Source organism: Haliotis rufescens, unplaced genomic scaffold (genome assembly GCF_023055435.1).
Source record: "Haliotis rufescens isolate VD_foot unplaced genomic scaffold, xgHalRufe1.0.p SCAF_2, whole genome shotgun sequence".
NCBI lineage: Eukaryota > Metazoa > Mollusca > Gastropoda > Lepetellida > Haliotidae > Haliotis > Haliotis rufescens.
The window spans coordinates 27,507,975-27,528,810 of NW_025963890.1; the positions used below are offsets into that span (position 1 = coordinate 27,507,975).

General features: G+C 38.4%; 1 protein-coding gene across 4 annotated transcripts in view; it reads left to right on the plus strand.

Moving 5' to 3' along the window:
• LOC124110926 (nuclear factor 1 X-type-like) overlaps window positions 1-20,836 on the plus strand; it is a 334,632-nt gene that overhangs the window by 138,706 nt on the left and 175,090 nt on the right. For all 4 annotated transcript variants that reach the window (XM_048399803.1, XM_048399804.1, XM_048399802.1 and 1 more), the window contains exon 3: window positions 13,171-13,546. In XM_048399803.1, the coding sequence (XP_048255760.1) occupies window positions 13,171-13,546 (376 nt within the window). The remainder of the gene's footprint in view (window positions 1-13,170; window positions 13,547-20,836) is intronic.

Sequence of the window (20,836 nt, forward strand, 5' to 3'; positions counted from 1 at the left end):
AGAAACCCATGTGTATGAAATATATCACGTAAGAAACCCATGTGTATGACGAGGGATGATTGGAGGGCCTATAAGAAGTCAACGAGTTGTCATGTTTGTAATAAACCCCTGAATGGGGATTCCGTAAGAGATCATTATCACGTCACGGGTAATTATCGGGGAGCCGCGCATAACGAGTGTAACTTGAAACTAAAAATGAATTCTCAAACAATACCCATCCCCGTTGTGTTTCATAACCTTAGAGGATATGATTCACATCTCATCATACTATCTCAAAGACCGACGGTGGCTTAACGTGCATTCCTAATGTATGGGATAATACATATCATTCTCGTTGACTAAAACTATACATTATACGGACAAGGATGGGAAAGCCAGAAAAAAGCAAAGTAATGGACTTAGATCCATAAACTCCGTACAGCTTCTGTTATCTTCCCTGGACAATTTAGCTCATGCGAACAATACCGATGACTTTGCAATAACAAATCAATATACTGATCGTTTAACTCATCATTTGTTGTTGAGAAAAGGTGTATATCGTTATGAATATATGGAAGATTGGTCCAGATTCGACGAACTAAATTACCACCCCTTGAATCATTCTATAGTTACGTAACAGAACCTAAAATAACTGATGCCGATTATGAACATGCTCTGACGGTGTGGAATAAACTAGGTTGTAAGAATTTAGCTGATTATCACGATCTGTACTTAAAAACCGATGTACTGTTACTCGCCGATATATTCGAGATATTTCAAAAGACATGTTTAAAACAATACGGCTTGGACCCAGCATGGTACTATTCCAGTCCCGGACTATTGTGGGATGCATTGTTGAAGAAGACCGGCGAAGAAATAAAACTACTCACAGATTACGATATGCACTTGTTTATTGAGGAAGGATTAAGGGGTGGTATATGGATGACGGCTAAAAGGTATTCTAAGGCTAAGAATATATTTGTGGAAGGATATGATCCGAGTAAACCCGATATGCACATATTATATCTCGACGCCAACAATTTGTACGGATGGGCTATAAGTCAACCTTTACCCACTGGTGGTTTTGTGTGGGTCAATGTGAATGATATTAACAAGGTTGATGTGAATAAAGGGTACATACTAGAAGTTGACTTGGAATATCCAAATTCGTTGCACAAAGACCATAACAGTTATCCGCTAGCTTCTGAAAGATTAATGGTGAATAAAGATTGGATGTTGGAATATCAACACTCCTTGATGGGTAATACTAGGTTAGCTAATGTAGAAAAACTCGTACCAAATTTGATGGATAAGACAAAATATATAGTTCACTACAGAAATCTCCAGTTATATCTATCGTTAGGTATGAAACTAAAGAAAATACACAGAGTTCTAAAGTTTGATCAAAGCCCTTGGATGGAGCCCTGTATAAGGCTGAACACAGATTTAAGAAAGATGGCTACCAGCGATTTTGAAAAGAATCTGTATAAGCTCATGAATAACTCAGTATTTGGTAAAACTATGGAGAATCTAAGGAAGCGTGTTGATGTTAAATTGATCAGATCTAATGAGGAAGAAAGACTTAGGAAACTCATAGCCAGTCCGGCTTTTAACAGAAGCAAGATATTTGATAACGACTTAGCCGCACTACATATGCAGAAGAGTACCGTATTCGACGTAATAAGCGCCCACAGCGATATTTGCTAATATATTGGCTAGTGAACAATCCCAATTAGCACCCCTTCTGATTGATCAATGTACACAACACTTATTTATTCGCATATAATACGCACTCGTTTGTTATATGCACCCTTAATTATGGGCAATTAAATTCCGAAAAAATGTATCTCTCGTATATAAACATTTCAGGCTGTCAGTATAAACCACGAAATTTATCTTTCGACTGTTTTTTTTCACCAAAATAGTATTCTAATAGGATCCCCCTATTTCTAATTTTGAGAGCGCCCTGGGCGCTTATTACGTCGAATATGGTTATATAAATTCAAGAGACCGGTGTATGGTATGAGTATTCGTGACTTGTCAAAACACTTAAAGTATGACTTTTATTACAACGAGCTTAAGAAGCAATACGGCGATAGATGTGAGGTGTTATATACTGACACAGATTCTTTGTTGATAGAAATACAAACTGAGGATGTATATAAAGATATGGCAGAAAAAATAGATATGTACGACACAAGCGATTACCCAAAAATAATCCACTGCACAGCGTAGTAAATAAAAAGGTGTTAGGTAAGATGAAGGATGAATGTGCTGGGACCCCTATTGCTGAGTATGTCGGATTAAGACCTAAGATGTATTCTATAAAGAAGTCCGATAATGGAGAGATAAGAAGAGCTAAGGGCGTTAAGAAGTATGTGGTAAAAATGCATATCAAACACGAACAGTATAAAGAAGCATTATTCAATGGTAGAACATTAAAACACGTGATGAACTCTTTAAGAAGTGTCAATCACAGGATATATGGATTAAGAATGAACAAGACATCATTACCCCCTTAGATACAGAGAGATGGATTGATAAGGATGGTGTAACTTTCTATGCTTATGGTTATGGTGGTAATACTGTATCGTTGGGAACTATGAGCAACTCTTCTTGTACAAATACCCTGCCCGGTCCATCTTTAAGATAATAAAGAATAGGCTCTCCTTATTTCATAACCAATCGACTAATGTTATGTATCTTAAGGGAACAAATCGGATCAGTTGCGTGACGTAGGCCTCCTTCGAGTTCACCGGGCTGGTATAAATATCTTATGTTTACTCAATCCAGAAGCTTTTGTTCTTTGCCTCTCCGCGGTGCTGAAGATTTGGAAGTCACAGATTTCATTTTAATCGCAACGGATGGTTTCTTCCCAATTAATCTGGTTACTCCATTATTCAGCGCTGATACAACAGCTGATAATCGTGTCACCCATTCGGTTGATCTTAATCGTTCCGATTTCATTTCAATCCCATACTGATAGCCAAACAAACGTTCCGCTAATGTCCGGTTAAATCTTTCGACGATAGCTTGACTACGGTGGGCCTCTTTTTCACCATGCCTGATTTCAACATCGTGCTTTGTTAACAGTTTAGTTACTGATCCCATAAACTCGCAGCAAGGATCGGCCGTATTTTCTTGAGTATAGTGCACACTTTTTTTCCAAAAAACACAGCTGTGTAGAAAGGGGTGCGCATTATACACGAATTATGAGTTTGGATGTTTTTTTCCCCCATGGAAAGACATTACCGTGAGCACGTAACACCGGAAATACCATGTCAACAAATCCATACTGAAGTACGCAAATTAATCATGTTATTACACTGTCTGGCTATAAAAAGTGTTCTTTGTATATCTGGACTTATGTTTGTAACTTATTTCATTAATTTTATCATCCCCCGCCACGAAGTGGAAGGGGGATATAGGAATGGGTGCCGTCCGTCCGTCCGTCACGTTTCGTTTCCGGAGCAGATCTTGAAAACCGTACCATATTTCTTCACCAAACTTGGCACATTGATAGGTCTAGTGGTGAACAGGTGCCTTTAGATAGTTTGGGATTTTAAACAAAATTATTTTTCGTGTTTCCATGGCAACGACTTTGATTTAGACTGAAAATGGCGGTAGTCCTCGTTTCCGGAGCAGATCTTGAAAACCATACCATATTTCTCCACCAAACTTGGCACATAGATAGATCTAGTGGTGAACTGGTGCCTTTTGATAGTTTGGGATTTTAAAAAAGTTATTTTTTTTAGTTTCCATGGCAACGACTTTTATTTAGACTGAAAATGGCGGTAGTCCTAGTTTCCGGACCAGATCTTGAAAACCGTACTATATTTCTTTACCAAACTTGGCACATAATGTCATCTCACAGTATTGAATACATTTCCTTTCTTGTTGGTAAGTTCTGCATTGCTTGAGTGTATGTTCCTCCAAAAGTGTCATGGACACAGTTGTTGCATTCACTGACTAACTTCATACAGAAACACAACTCATTACAAATACAACAGTGTAACTGATCTTAAACCTACTCAACTGTATAAACAATATATATTCTTGTCAACCATACTCACTCATACTCATGTACTTCACTTTCTTGATAATGGTGTTAGAATCTATGCCGAAACCATCGCTCCTAATTGTAATAAAGAAGTTGTTCGTCCATGTCTCATCCTTACTCATTACAAATTCAGTAACATATTCTATCATAAACTGCAGATGGAAAAACAACACCAGTAATAACTTTTTTTAGTGCTGCAATTAGGCCATTTACAAAAAGGCCCATAGTTCACAGGAGCTAATGCATTGCACACATCCGACATGTCATATTGGTGGGGGATGTGAGTATTTCATGCATGTTCAAAATTCCTTTTAATATTGTTTTTATTAATTTCGGCGAAATCGTGTGTTAAGCGATCGGAAGATCGCACAACTCACCGTTATTAACAGCAACCACGGTCAGATTACCGCTATTGACGCCTTGAAACGAACTTTAGTTGACAGAGAATGGATACATATATCATAAATGGCATACTTTGACTCGTTAAAAGTCATTTGTTTTTGATTGACGATTTTATGTCAACACGTAATTCTCGCGAACCCGCGATCATGTGCGCGTGAGCCTTGACGGTGACTGGTCAGACTGGTTTCATGTAAAAAATAACACCCGGGAATAGCGATCAGCTTAGGGTTATTATTATTTTAAATATGTTTAGTAAAAGCTGCATCTAAATTAACAAGATATTTGAATATATTATTCCTGATAAAAAAAACAGTTTCAGATACAATTTTTGCTGATCCTTGCATTAAAATCCTGTAAAGTTATATCATTGGGTGTGTCTTGACCGAATCACCAGTCGATTCCAAGAAAACGTGTGTACAGCTGATTGCTGTTTCCGGCTTAGTTTACGCCAAAATACACAAGGTAATCTTAATCCGCTGTAATTTTTTTCTGCGCTTGGTTTTCATTTTTTTTTTCTTCAAAATACTGAACCCGCTAGAGGGGGGTGCGCATTATACATGGGTGCGCACTATACTCAAGAAAATATGGTACTTGAAATAGCTTAGGCCATTTTAGTGGTCCGCGTTTATATATGCGGCTCAGTGCATTAGCTACTTCTGTTGAATCTTTCCAGGTTAATGGCTCAGCCTCTTTGTATTGACTAGCCACATCCACTACCGTTAAAGCGTATTTATACGTTTTGCGTCTTACCTTATCATGGGGAAGAAACAAGAGGTCAGCTTGATGAACTTCATTCGTTGTAAAAATATCAGACTTCTTCCTCGGGATATAACGCGGTGCCGGTAAGCATTTTTGCCACATCGCTTGTTTCTTTAACCAATCCTTGGCCACATCTTTAGATACCTTAGCCACAGTGGCCAATTTTTGTATTGCTCCTATACCTTTCCAATATCCTCGTGGGCTATAGTAAATTTTATTCATTATCAATTAATATTGATGTTTCTTTTAATACGAGTCATGATGATCTTTGAATCGTATCATCATTTTTGCATAAAAAATTCCCTCTGTAGTAGCGGTATATGTATATAAATCTGGCTCCAGTGGGGTTGCGGCAGAACCCCCATTACCTATACTACTCCCTGGACGAGAAGGTTCATGCCCCACTTGCATACGTCTCGGTACTCCAGTCTCGACCTAACCGAGAGTTATTTGTCAGGGTGCGCAGTACCAGGACACAACGCATTCCTGACTCTTCCCTTCCATGTAATGCGGAGTTTCCCATACATGGAGTGGTCACCTGATGCCAACCACTCAGCCGAGGACGGGCTGAGGAAATTGGAGGTTCCCATACATGGAATGGTCACCCAAAGCTGACCACACAGCCAAGGATTGGCTAGAGAACAGAGTCTGGAAATAAAAGATGAAAGTCCACATCTGAAGGTATGCCCACCTCCTGTTCCATCCGATAAAGATGCATTAAGGAGTAATGCAGGATAAGTAAAAAATCGAGTTAAATCCTAGATATATTTTATATTTGTATACTTATCCTGCATTACTGCGTCTAAAGGGACCCACCCACCACAGATCTACCTCCCCACGATGCCTTCCGATGTCCGGACTCAAGAGTAATGTAAGGATCTGTGACGTCACTTCCTTTGGTCACGTGGGAGCTGTGTGATAGGGTTGGCCTCTCAGCTATTTGGAACAACTTCTTCAAGCAAAGACCTTCACACAGCTCTTTTCTCTGTCAAGAACAAGCAGTGATATGCATTAAGGAGGCATAAAGCAGTAATGCAGGATAAGTATACAAATATAAAAAATATCTAGGATTTTACTAGAATTGTACCCTGTGATGTCAATGCTGCTGTAGTTAAATTACCCGGTAATTGATTTATTTGGATTTGCTTTCAAGTTGGATATGACAGTTACGATTTTTCTCAGAGCACAGATACTCAACCACCATGGTTTGATGAAGAATGTAACAACTGTAAGGCTGAAAAGTACAAATGTCTTTATAAGTTAAGGCAATTAAACACGAAAAGAAGATCAATAATTATGTTTATTACATTAAAATAGCTGATGCTGCCTCGCAGTGTCTGCCAACAGTTTTGAAAATCACTGAAATGTCTTCTTTATGGTGATAAAGGTAAATCATCAATTACCCAGAGGTGTGGTGTTCCTATTTTAAGGATTTTGTAACCCGGTGGACCAGACTAAACCTTCCTCTGGCCAGTTCTTCCCCGGGGAAGGTTCAGCTTAGACAAGTTCTTCCCCAGAGAGAAAATAGTGAAGGCTAAATCTTCCCCGGGGGAAGGAATATTCAAGGCCAGTTCTACCCCAACCCTGGCCAGATCTTTCCCATCAAATTTTATACCTACCTTAGGTGGGGAAGGTTTAGCCTAGGCCAGATCCCTCCCCACGGTCCATATGAATTTCAGATGTACTGAACATAAGAGGGGGATGGTTCAGCTTAGGCCTGATCTTTCCATTCTCTGTATTTCAGGAACTACAAAAGGCCATGCAAGTAGGATTGTTAATTCTAGTAAAAGAGCAAGTATTTTTTAATTTTAGTTAGAAGGGAAGATTTGTTATGAGGAGCAAGTGTTTTTTAGAAACAAAAATAACAATATTAAATAAAAAAACTGAAACAAGATAATGAATAATGAATGTAAGGACACAAAAGTTAAGTATTTTGTTAGGTAGATAAGATTCAGCCTCAGTCAAATCTTTCCCTAATGTACATTACCTTGGCTAAATCTTCCCATTAATAATTTTATGATATACTAAAACTTCACAAAATACAAATTATGCAAGGATTAGAAGCCCAAAAATTAAAAAAATACACGTTGACTTTTGTTTTCTTTTAACCCTATAATTTTCACTGGGTGATGAAATAGAGCATAAAAAGTGGAAAAATAATTGCAAAGTGACTGACGATTTTTGCATTAACTGGTGTTGTTCATTTGCATTTGATTTGCTGAGAATCTCATTATTTCATAACCGTAACACGGATTAATTAGCATCAGTATTCTGTCGTCACGCTACAATTATATAGATTTTTTAAAGTCATGCATCCTTAATGGATTTACTGCTGGGTTTTTTTTACAGATGGACGAAGCTGTGTGAGGTCCAGCTGAAGAAAATTTTGTTCCAACTAGTTGTGTGGCTAACACATCGCACAGTGCCCACATGACCACAGAAGTGATGACGTCATATATCTTCACATTACTGCTTGTCACTCAGTCTGGACTGTACCGACCCCTATTTAGTAGCTGCTTATTGTAATTTCTGTTTTTCCTCTCCTACAGATTTCTATAAGTATCTGAAGGTATCAAAGAAGCGCTGTGTTCAGCAGGCCTACAGACACCGTTGGATGTCTGAGTCCCATGCAAACACCTTGCGTTGCCATCTTCTTTTAGAATCACCATCTTCTTCATCTAATCAGATGCCGACGACAATGCATTCACCAACGGCCTCCCCAGGCACCGATGACTACGCATGTGCCGATGACTACGCAGGAGCCTGCGCCTATGTACACTTCTATGACCACGCAGGCATTGGCGTCACCTCTGGTGCCTCCAACCTCCCATCTGACAATGCTTGCTCAAGTGTATCACCTAATGTCAGCGCCAGCGCCTCTGAGCACCTACATGGTGCCTCCGGGATTCTGCCTTCTACCTGGTTTTCCATGTACACAGATGTCCTTCCAGCAAGCGCCACTTAAGTCCTTACAGGCGCCTTAAATGGATCCATCCTGAGCAGACTTTTATGCACTCCATGCTTCAGCAGTTGATGGTGCCTTAGCTGATCCCTACATTTGTAGCGCTGCCGGCTCTTCTGCATATGCCTCCTGTGTCTGTGGCGCCTAGTGGTTAAAGCGTTTACTCACCACACTTACAACCTGGGTTTGATTCGCCACATTGGTACAATGTTTGAAGCTCATTTCTGGTCTCGAATATTGCTAAAAGCAGCGTAAAACAATACTCATTAAAATGAAATCCATAACATTGTGAGTGTGTCTTTTATTTTTAACCATGAACCATACTCTACTTGAGCGTTACCTCCCAAATGGCAAAATGTTTGCTCCTGTAGCCTGACACGTCAAACTGTGTCAACGTTTTCCGCATAGCTATATGCTATAGGCCTGTTCCTGCCCCTCTCGACAGGCAGATCTCACAACACGGAAATTGGACGGTGTTTCCTGCACAGCCATAAACTGTAGGCCTGTCTCTGACCCTGTCGACAGACAGGCCTGCTTCACTGAAAAATGGGTCACATTTCACCTCAGCAAAATGCTGTATGGGGAAATGGGTCAGGTAGAGCTAGACTGGTATCCTGCCCTTCGCCTCCTTGCGGCTGCAGGCGAGGAGCGCAGGCACTATAGGGCAGGTAAACCAGTCTAGGACAGGATTTGACTCCTCCTTATGTTTGTTTCCGAATAACATAAACATGTTTAGGGTCATAATTTACAGTTAGAAATGTTTAAAAAATATTTTCATAATTATTTATGTATTTGGTATGCATGTATATCATTTATAGTAATACACATGTGATACAAAGATAAACTTCTTTTAGACATTCATTTACATCTTTCCAATGATTACTCATCCCCGTGGCTCATGTACTTTTTTCAAACCCATAACAAATAAGTATCCCCAAAATTATGATATTAAGAGAGAGAAATTATGGAAGTCAACTTCTTTATTATGATGAACACAACATTGTGGAGTATCTGTATAATTCTTCATCAGGTGAATTCATGTACCCTGAAATGTTGTGTTCCTCTTAATAAAGAAGTTGACATCTGTAAACTCTTTCTTTCGTGTGTTTCACTTTTAAATGCCATTCAAAGACTTATTATGATAGTTCTGATCAGCCCATATGAAGTATCTACTACCTTGAAAGCTCATAAAGTGCATAAATCATGGTCTGCCTTACAGTCCGTTTGATTCCATCTGAGACCGATGAATTGCTCACTAACTCAAAATCTAATAATTGCAACAAAACCAAAATGTGCACAGCGACATGAATTGGACAGACCAATTCTGATGGTTTGTCTCATAATTTTGGACACCTGAATAAAAAAATTGTCTAACAAACGATCATCATATTGTTGACATTTTTCGCCATCCCATACCAGGGAGGACCAGTCGCTCATAGAACAGCCAGGTGGGCGAGTTTCATGTGCGAAAGTGACGTAAGGCTTGCTGAGCAAACCATAGATGCGTGATTGCTATACCTGAAATAATGAGAACGTCACTCAACGCGAAGTCAATTATTTGCAACGTCTTCAAATGTTTTAAAAAAGAATGTGAAAGAGGTAGACCACAATATGCTTTGAAAAAGTATCGTTTACGAACTGCACGTGCAGTTGGGATAACAGAAGGGAAGTAACAAACTATGTTAAAAAAGTGTACTGATTCAACCTGCAGTGACACACCTGAGGGGACCATCTCAGAACGCAAGCGATGTTTTAAAGTCGATTCATTTCAACAAGAGATGGTTAGAAACGCCATTAAGACTCTGTATAAACAAAATATCTATGTCTCTCTCCGTATTCTAAAAAAATATATGGAGACAAATCATTCTTTGACCATTTCAAAATATCAGTTATGGAAATTGCTACACCAATTTGGTTTCCGTTACAAAAAAGTAGGCTCCGAAAATAGACATGCATTATTCGAGAGGTCTGATATTGTTCGACTAAGGAACCATTTCTTACGCACAATACGCGAAAAACGTTACCAGGGTTATGAGCCCGTATACTTGGACGAAACGTGGGTAAACGCTTCCAATACCACAGGAACACAATGGTTCCCTAGCTCCTCTTCTGATTTCTGTGCCAGGAAATTGCCACTTGGCAAGGGTGAGTGGCTTATTGTGCTCCATGCTGGCTGCAAGAGTCGGGGATTCCTACCAGGCTGTTCGCTAGTCTTCAAGGCAAAATCCAAGGACAACCGAGACTTTCATACCGAAATGAACGGAGCGGTATTCCTAGAAAGGGTTAAAACTCAACTGGTACCGGTATTGCCCCCCAAGTGTCTGGTTGTCATGGACAACGCTCCATATCATGGTGTTCAGGTACCTTACACAAAAGCCCCAACGTCTAACAGTAGGAAGGGGATATGATAGAATGGATGACACACAAAGCAATACCGTATCCTCAAAAAGCAACGAAACCTGTTCTGTATGATATTATAAAGTCTAATAAAACCACACCTGTCTTTAAAGTTGACGAGTATCTTAAAGAACATGGCCATTCAGTTTTGCGATTGCCGCCCTATCATTGCGATTTAAACCAAATAGAACTAATTTGGGGTATCATTAAATCGGATATTGCCAGGCAAAATACAACATTCAAACTGCGGGATGTACAGAAACTGGTTCAACAATCAATAGATACCATCACGCAGGAAACGTGGCAAAAGTGTGTTGAGAAAGTTGAGAATGAAATAGAGAGACATTATTGGGATCATAGTGGATTGGACCATGCCACAATCAAGCCAGTGATCATCAGGGTAGACTCGGACAGTTGCGATAGCTATTCGGACAACAGCGATTCCGAATGCACTGTCACGGCTTCAGAAACCTGCAACAGTGACTCCGATTGAACACACAAAACGGCTTTTGAGATGACCCCCCATATACGGTGCCTTCTGTTATCCCAACTGCACGTGCAGTTCGTAAACGATACTTTTTCAAAGCATATTGTGGTCTACCTCTTTCACATTCTTTTTTAAAACATTTGAAGACGTTGCAAATAATTGACTTCGCGTTGAGTGACGTTCTCATTATTTCAGGTATAGCAATCACGCATCTATGGTTTGCTCAGCAAGCCTTACGTCACTTTCGCACATGAAACTCGCCCACCTGGCTGTTCTATGAGCGACTGGTCCTCCCAGGTATGGGATGGCGAAAAATGTCAACAATATGATGATCGTTTGTTAAACAATTTTTTGATTCGGGTGTCCAAAATTATGAGACAAACCATCAGAGTTGGTCTGTCCAATCCATGTCGCTGTGCACATTTTGGTTTTGTTGCAATTATTAGATTTTGAGTTAGTGAGCAATTCATCGGTCTCAGATGGAATCAAACAGACTGTAGTGCTTCTTGAAAGTGTCGACCCTTGGCCTAAAATGTGTCATGAAAGTAATGTGAGTTGACTTTGAACTTTAAAAATTAATCAGCAAATGATGACGCTAAGATTGTAGACTTACAATTCCATGTAGTATGGGTGATAGCATTTTGATTGAATAATATTATTTTATCTTCACAAACTTAACTTCAGCTGCTAAACTTCCATGAAATCAAAAGCAGGAAAATCCAAACAATGCATGTTCAAATAAGTTAGGTCGGGTCACAGACGAAGATTGTACATGTTCACGAGTTAACGCAATGCTTTGAACATGAATGAGCAGTATTATGTATTCACCATGACTGCTGTTGCTGTACTGGACATCTTAACATTATTTGACAAGGTTACCAAGAACCAAGACACTGTTATACACGATTGAAGACATCTTCCCAAGGCAAGGGAGTTCCACCCTGGCCGAACTAGGTGATTCTGGAGTTATATTTTGGCTAGACTAACGAGTCAATGCATAGTCTAATTAAAATTGTATAACGAACTAGACATCCGGTTCCTAAACAACATGGATTCCAACGTACAGATTTTGGTTGAAACCAGGATTTGCAAAGCATGTGTAATGTCAACTGGGCGTCAACAGATATTTTCAAAATCTTTTCATGTTTTAATCATGGTATTTACATGATTTGATGTGTGTCGTGGCGTAAGACCCATTTTATGACATTAGCTTATTATCAGACCTTGATTATCGATCTGATTGTCTTGACAGAGTGCAACCAGTTTGTTTGAAGCAAATGCAAGTGATATGAGAGGGGAAATCTGATTGGTCAATAGGAGGGACATAGTAGGGACGTAACTAGTAATAGCCACTGGTGGCGCTCCGATCTAGCCACGAAATTCCAGCCTAATTTGGCAAGGGTGGAAACTGGACTTTTATAGTCAGTTAACTCCCTTGCCCCGGGAAGATTGAAGATTGTCATAACTGCTTGATCAACTGTGTAAACACACTGACCAGACTTTACACTGAACTTGTTGAGAAGCCAGTGTTTCCTTTTACCGGTAATTACCAGTAATTATACTGGTAAAATTAGGTTTGGACCGGAAATTCATGTGACTGTCTATTCCGGTGTACCGGCAAACAGAGTACCTTAGTCATCTTTGTTGTTGAACAAAACATTGGCGATAATCAAAAAAGTATATTTTTTTAACAAAGTCACCTTGTCTTTTTATCATCAGGGTTTCCTGTTGTCCATTTTAGTGCAAGGAAATAACATTTCGCTTTGTTTCAAGGTTAAATATCTATTTATAGCGACTTAGTCTCTAAATCAAAGTGAATATTCAACAAAAAAAGAGGGAGAAAATTGTATATGAAATATGTGTAGATGTAACTAAATTACTTTGGAGATGATGTCATTGAATTTGTTAGCCATGAAAATACACTGCATTGAACATGTTGAAAGAAGAAAACTGGAACTCATTTAAAATAAAGGATGGGAGGCATCAGTTTCTGTGAGTGAAAACACATTTTGGTTTTATCTTTTAAAGTGATGATATTACATGTATAACTAATTGTGGTGAGATACATTTCTTAAATCTTTTTTCAGGTTGTCAATAATGCAATGTTTGCAATGTTGTTTTCAGAATGAAAAACCTGAAGTAAAGCAAAAATGGGCATCTCGTCTCTTGGCCAAATTGCGGAAAGATATTACTCAAGAATGTAGAGAAGATTTTGTGTTAAGTATCACTGGAAAAAGGCCTCCAGTATGTGTATTGTCAAATCCTGACCAAAAAGGGAAGATGCGACGCATAGACTGTCTCAGGCAAGCTGACAAAGTGTGGAGATTGGATCTTGTTATGGTCATCCTCTTTAAAGCAATACCTTTAGAAAGTACAGATGGTGAAAGGCTGGAGAAATCACCTGAGTGTATGCATCCAAATTTGTGTGTAAATCCACATCATATCAGTGTATCTGTGCGAGAACTAGATTTATACTTGGCAAACTTTATTCATAGTTATGGTGAGTATGTCTCAATTTATGCATGTTTTAATTTAATAGCTCACACCCATCTTTAGATGAATCCACGACATTTCATCATTGGGTGCACCCTTTGATCGTGTAACATTTTCAACTTTTTACTGGAGATTATGTCATTAATCAGGGGGATACCTTAAGAATATTTAAGATATATACAAAGAACAAATAATCAGTTAAGATGAATTTTAAGATCCAATATTAAAATCTGGACATGGGACTTCCCCCTTCTACTGTACTAGATTGGGCATGGAGCAAAAAGTTGCATTTAGATACCTGATTTGCATATAGGTTACAAATAATAAGCATGATAATTTAGCTAGAAACATGGTTATTAGCTCACCTGACCTGTCAGGTGAGCTTATGTAATGGTGCATTGTCCATTTTTCCATCCCGAAACAAAACTCATAAGCTGTCCCATGTATTTCTTGTGAATACTCTACCTCTACATTACTGTCAGATTTTCATTAAAAAATCTGCTTCACCATCAACTTTGAAAGAAAATAGCATCTTGCCTTCCCTGCCTTCTGGACATGCACAAGGATGGAAAAAGATCTAGGTCGTTTAACCCTTTTGGTGCCACGGGACCATATACGGTCCCTCACTTTTCACACCCTCTTAGTGCCACAGGACCATATATGGTCCCGTGAAAATGTCCCCTTTTAAACTGTGAATTAAGATGTCAAACACTGAGTGCACAAAATTATAACCATAATCATCTCAGCTTTAACATCGTGTAACTCAAATGTTATACAGTGCTACGGATTGCGAAATATGGTGAGATTAGTAAAGTCGTTACTGCCCTACACAACCTTTTTCTGCCATGTTAACTTCATGCGAATGGCAAATTGTATTTATGCACTCATGTCACATACACGCAACTATTATGATGTCACTATCAGACAGCCAATTTGAAAAAGAAATTTATCAGACTGGTCAGAAAGATTTAATTTTCCCCTCTGTACAGTTATTGGCGTAAGACTACTGACGTTTAGTCCGCAACAGAAGTTTTATGTTCAAGTTTTTATCGACTGCGTGTCATGGCGATTTAGCACGGCACGAGAGATAAAACGACAGTGCATATTGTCTCTCTGTTGATGATGCTGATTTACAAAAAATATTCTAAGATATGGAAAGATAGCTATTATTGTTAATATTAAGGTGGTATAGTGTATATTTATGAGCAGTAAGTTCATGATCGACAGTGTTCGTTCGCATCATAGCTATGCTGCCATATTTCTGTCTAAAAGTTGTCGTATATGATCGCCCGTTTCGACAAATAACTGCTGCTTTTTTTTCATATGAATTGACTGAAAGTCATGTGATTGGTCAAACTACCTGTCTGTGTGGATGAATTGCCCCAACCGTTTCACATTTTGTTGCAAAAGAAGATTTCAAAAGTGTGGCCCCGACGTCTGACATGAGTCGACGCCATATTGTAACAAAAATTGTGTCAAGGTCGGTTTCACATGTGGTAGCTCAGCCCCCGTTTCTGTCAATGGTAATACGATACAAACATAATACATCTATTGAAAACATCAACAACTTCTGCATTTGGGTGAACCTGCTTATGGATACAATGTGCTGTAATGTTTGATTTGTTTTCCTTTCATTGAAACTGTGATAATAGCGCTATGATTGGTTTGCTGAAATGGTATTTTCCTTGAGTCTAATGTACATGGTACATGCTGTGATTGTCCAAGATAATTGATAACCACTTGTGTATGCAAATACACATAAATCTACTCAGAAAATGGAATATATCATTTTGACACGACAGTCCGTATTTCCAACTCTCTATCATGGTTATTAGATCTAATTAATATGAGATTTACAAATTATTGATGTAGACTATACTCTCGATTAACATATAATAATCTATTGCAAGTCTTCAACTCTTATTTGATATGTTATCTGAAATGTCAGCAACACTTTATTTATTTTCGTTCAATGACGATAATATCTGCATTTGTATTTGTGGAGGCTAATAGATGGTCAGTGATTTCACGCCGCTGTGAATTTATCTGGACAGGTGCGCATGATTTGACCTTGTTTGCTGTGACGTGGATGAGATGATGTCACGTCAAACAGCTGATCAAATGTTGTGGTTGTTTAATGGATAGACATGGTTTCAGTTTCCAAATAATAACATTCTCTTTGACTGAACCATAAAGTAGATCTAGTACATCACAATTGGGAAGATTTCCACGGCGACCGACGAGTGAATGACTTGACTAACACTGTTAAGTGTTAGAATATTTTTGCACACTTTCTAATTTTGGTATGTTGACATATGTGCTTTTCAAATCTGTTCGAAGGCTTGATATTCCAAGAAATAATGTGCATATAGTTGAGTAAGTGAATGGAATGTTTTACAGTGAGAAAGCTGTCAAAAAGGATCCAATATTAAACAACCTTTTAAATATTTTAGCCTCATATATTAGAACTTATGACATAAACAGTAAGAGTAATTTGTAGTCTTCTCCTAAAACATTGATAATTGATTTTTGAATGACAAAATGTTTTCAGTTTTCATTATTTATTTTTCTCTGTGCATTATCTGAATTAGTGACATACATATTTAGAAATAATAACTTTGTTTGTAATTAATTTTTAAAAAAAGATCTTGTCTAAGAGCAAAATGAATGCATTCTTGTGGTTCTTTTTTACAATTGTAAATTGTATATGTTCCCTCCAAGCTGTAGTTTAGCTCAGCCAAAACTTAAAAGGAAAGACATAATAACTGAAAACCATTTGAAGTTCAATACCAAGAATATATTTTTACCTTTTATGACAAATAATTCCATTGTTTCATGTACTGACCATACAAATATATTCTGAGCAAAGGTCTCAGGAAGGCTACCAAGTGCAAAATACAAGCTGAGACGAGGATGTATGTTTTCAAGTGGTCATTGTGAAACAAATTTTTCAGAGATTTGAGCACATGTACTGTATATACATTGAACACTATTTTTATCGAAGTAATTAATATTTTTGTAATTTTCTCATTCACTTCATCTGGATATTACTTATAATTGTACCGTAAAACAATAATATTGCCTTCTTTCACCTGTGCAAGTTAATGTTTCCTGGTATTAAATATAGCCTACTTTACGCTTTTTGATCTTTCAAATTCAAATATTAGAATTGTCCAATTACATCTTGTTTCAAGCTTTTAGTAAGTTAGATTTAAACCATTAACAACACATCACATCACCTGAAGTATAAATAAATGATCTGACAGACATATTGTTTATTTGAGTCTCACCTCACAAAAATATTTACAGAGATACATTATAACAGGACATAAGTTAACCACCCGTTAAGGGTTATGAGAGACTTAAAATATATCATTGTATAAACAGCATAAATATATCAGTGAAAAAGGGGTATATTAAGTATACTACCGGTCACTAGCCATATAAAATATTTTTTCTTTTTTTTGAGAATTTAAAAGCAGGTTTTGGCTGTAAAATATACCGAATATTTAAAAAATAGAATAAGTTTATCAGTATTACATAACTCTAGGAAGTTGGGATAGCTAAAACTGACCTTTTTGTATAAACTTTCACGCAAATAATTGTACACAGGGCAATCCAGCAATACATGACATTCATCCTCAAGACTTCAGTACTCTGAAAACACACTCATTCACATTAATATTCATATATCTGCCTGTTTCCAACTTTAGAGGAGCAGTACTTGATCTAAATTTGGAGAAGGCAGAGCGGTAAGAACGAGGAATAAAATATTTACATAATTTTCATACCGGTACATTAAACATTCTATACATACGTAATTTATTACCACCCATTCTTCTGCCAGGCTTGCATAACAGTTCATTCCAGTCAGACACATACTTTCCCATGCATACATCATGCACGTGTACAACTACACTTTTAACGCAAACATTCACAGAAATATTCAGACCCCATTCGTTCAGCTTTGCCCTCACACAAAAATTACAGTTCTGATCACATCAAAACATACTTATTTAATCTAAGGGACATTTTAGTAAAACGACAATACTGTCTTACAATACACATGCAGTGTCTAACTGTCGGAGGAATCCAGGCCATATCTCCATTAACAGCAACATTTGGAGCGTATTTACCCAACCCTAAGAATAATCTCAAAGCATGATGGTGAACGGTATTTACAATAGAAATGTCACTATGACCTCAAATAGATGCCCCATAAACTCAAGACTAGCCAAACCATTGTATCATATAATTTAGAAAAAATAGTGGATTGCATACCTGAAATTGCCTTATATTTATATATAAGAAGACCTAATGCTCAGTTAGCCGATCTGTGTGATTGCACAATGAAGCAATGTATGTATAACATATGGCACCTGAGTTACGAGTGATGGAAAATAGGTTTGTCAAATTGATTTGCTGCCCATTAAAAAAACGTTTCAACTATTTTTATTGAACCTATGTTTACTTACTATTGAGTGGTAATATGTTTGTATAATCTTATTAAGAAATGATAATGATGTCTGATATTGAGCAATGTTAATGGAGTATTGTTAGGACTGTTTAGCGATCTTTCACATTTGTTCCTTTGAAAATGTCCGATGTCAATTATCCCAAAGTTGTTTTTATCACTAATGAAAGAGCACGGACATTGGAACCTACATGGACATAACCGGGATTCCTTCAAGATATTCATTCCAAAATGTCATTCATAGTGTAACATAATCTTAGAAACAGTCTGAGTATGAACAAATCGCGACCACTCCCGTCAATTTTGTTTTGATTAAAAAACACTGACAATTTCATTGGGACTTTTTATCGGTAAAAATGAATTACAGAAAATTCTCAATGAATGTGTACTTTGACATAAATGTCCTATGTCTATCATGGTTAGGATATATACTTTTCAATGATACGAATTATACACATGCACTAACGTTAAGCGCCACCATTTTCATAGTCTCTTGATTTCACGTGTGGGAATCAGAAATACGAAATATGATGATGTATGACTGAATTAGGCTTCCATAGTTTCATGAACCCAAATTTGTCCAGATACCACAAGGAAAGCGTGCTTTACGTGTTGCTGCAGTTCCCCTACCCTATAAAAAGTGAAATTCAAGTTTCAGACACGTGGTTGCATTTTGCTCCTGTGTGAGATTCCCCTTCCAATAGAGGTTGAAAATCAGCCATGGTGAGGAGAAAGTTAACGAACGCTGAAAGATGGCAAGTGATAGGCATGAAAAATGCTGGCATGTCATGCAGGGCCATTGCAAGACAAATGGGTCGTCATCACAGCGTTATCACTCGTTTGATTGTCAAACATGGTCAAACTAATGATGTCAATGACAGGCATAGGTCTGGTAGTCCAAGAAAGACTTTTAACAGAGAGGACAGATGTCTTTTCAGGATGGTCAGACAAAATCCATTTGCCACTTCAACAGATTTAAGACCCATCAGAGACTCTCGACGATGACCATAAGGCGTTGCCTCAGAGCGGCTGGTTATAACGCCAGAAGACCAGTAAAACTGACTCAACTGACTGAGAGGCACATGCGGAATCGTCTGATATGGTGTCGTGCCCGTAGTCGATGGAACTTGGCCAGCTGGAGAAGGATCCATTGGTCTGATCAATGTCGAATGCAGCTACGAACTGTTGATGGTCGAATACGTGTTTGGAGGCAACGTAACACTCATTTTGCACCGAGGAACATCCAGAAGACCTTAGCATGTGGCGGGGGGTCTGTCATGATATGGGGTTGTGTTTCCTTCAGCTGCAAACTTCCGCTGGTGACAATTCGTGGAAACCTGAATGGCCAACAATACCAAGATGACGTTCTTCGTCCAGTGGTAGTCCCTCATTTTGACAACCATCCTCTTCAGACAAGACCTGGTTACATTGACGACAATGCTAGAACACACAGATCTGGGGCAGTTTTGGCTTATTTGCGTCAAGAAGCTATTACTACTCTTCCAAGGCCGGCCTGTAGTCCGGATCTTAATCCGATTGAGCATCTCTGGGACATTCTTGGCTGGAAAATCAGACATCGTGATCCCCCAGTTCAAAATCCGCACTTCATGAAGAATTGATCTGTTTGCCTCAGAGAAGCATTCAACAACTTGTAATGAGTATGGGGCGTAGGGTTGAAGTTGTGGTCAATGTCCGTGGATCATACACACGTTACTGACGTTTCTATCTTGCAATAAACTCTGCACTCCCTAGGGTGTCTGTGACACCTGATATTGTCTGCTGATATCATGACAGTTACATGACAAAAAAAGTTTTTCAATGTTTTCTAATCCTTCAATTTCTGGTCTTCGGTAAAATTCCTTTCTGCTCATATTCTTTTGGAACACAAGATAAACTTGCTTTGGGACAACTTTTGCATCACATGAGGTTTACATATACAGCTTATAACAATCGTTATAATAGTCATCATTAAGTGCCAAAAGTAACAGCTCACAAATATGGTGGGTGGCGCTTAACTTTTGTGCATGTGTATATTTGACATTTGGATTTTAAACAAGGGTGCTTACTTGACTTTACTTGCCACATTCGGGTGTTTCCATATTACGATCTAGAAAGTAGGAAACTTACAATACCAGCACTTTTATCAACGGCTAGGCAGTGCATAGATCTTTTGGATTTGTTGACTTCAGATCCTGTTGGAAAGTAATCAACTTGAGTTGCATGTTATACAATTTAGTTACACTGTGTGAAGAAATAAATATGTTGTAACACTTTTGATACAATGTATACGTTTTTGAAACTGTTACGTCATCACAGTGCGGCACTGAGCGGTAAGCAAAGACAGCTGATGGCCAGGCACCATGTTGGTTATTGACAAGTTACACAAGGTCGTAGATGAGATGTGCCAGGAGGCCACAGATAGGTTTCACAATTCTACCCTCAACCTAGCTGTTGACTTGCACAGTTTGTCACACCAGTCACACAGGTCAAAGGAATCATCTAAAGAGAACAGATCTGGAATTCCTTCTAAGAAGAAGTTTGTTCCTTCAGAGAAGAATGCCTTTTGTTCCCTTGCAAAAAGGAGAAGACAGCATATTCCTTTAGCTCCTCGGAGGACCGAGACAAGAGTTTCAATTACGACTACGTGGATCAAGGGAAACAAGCCCAGGCGAAGAGGGGATCATTGTTATTGAATTTACGGCTACCCCACATGGAAAGAAGAAACCCTATCTACCTGCTATGTCTATGGACTTGAATTATGGAATACCGTAATTCAATATAATGCCAAGCCTGGGGCCAGTGGGAGGACTGTTCATGGCTTAC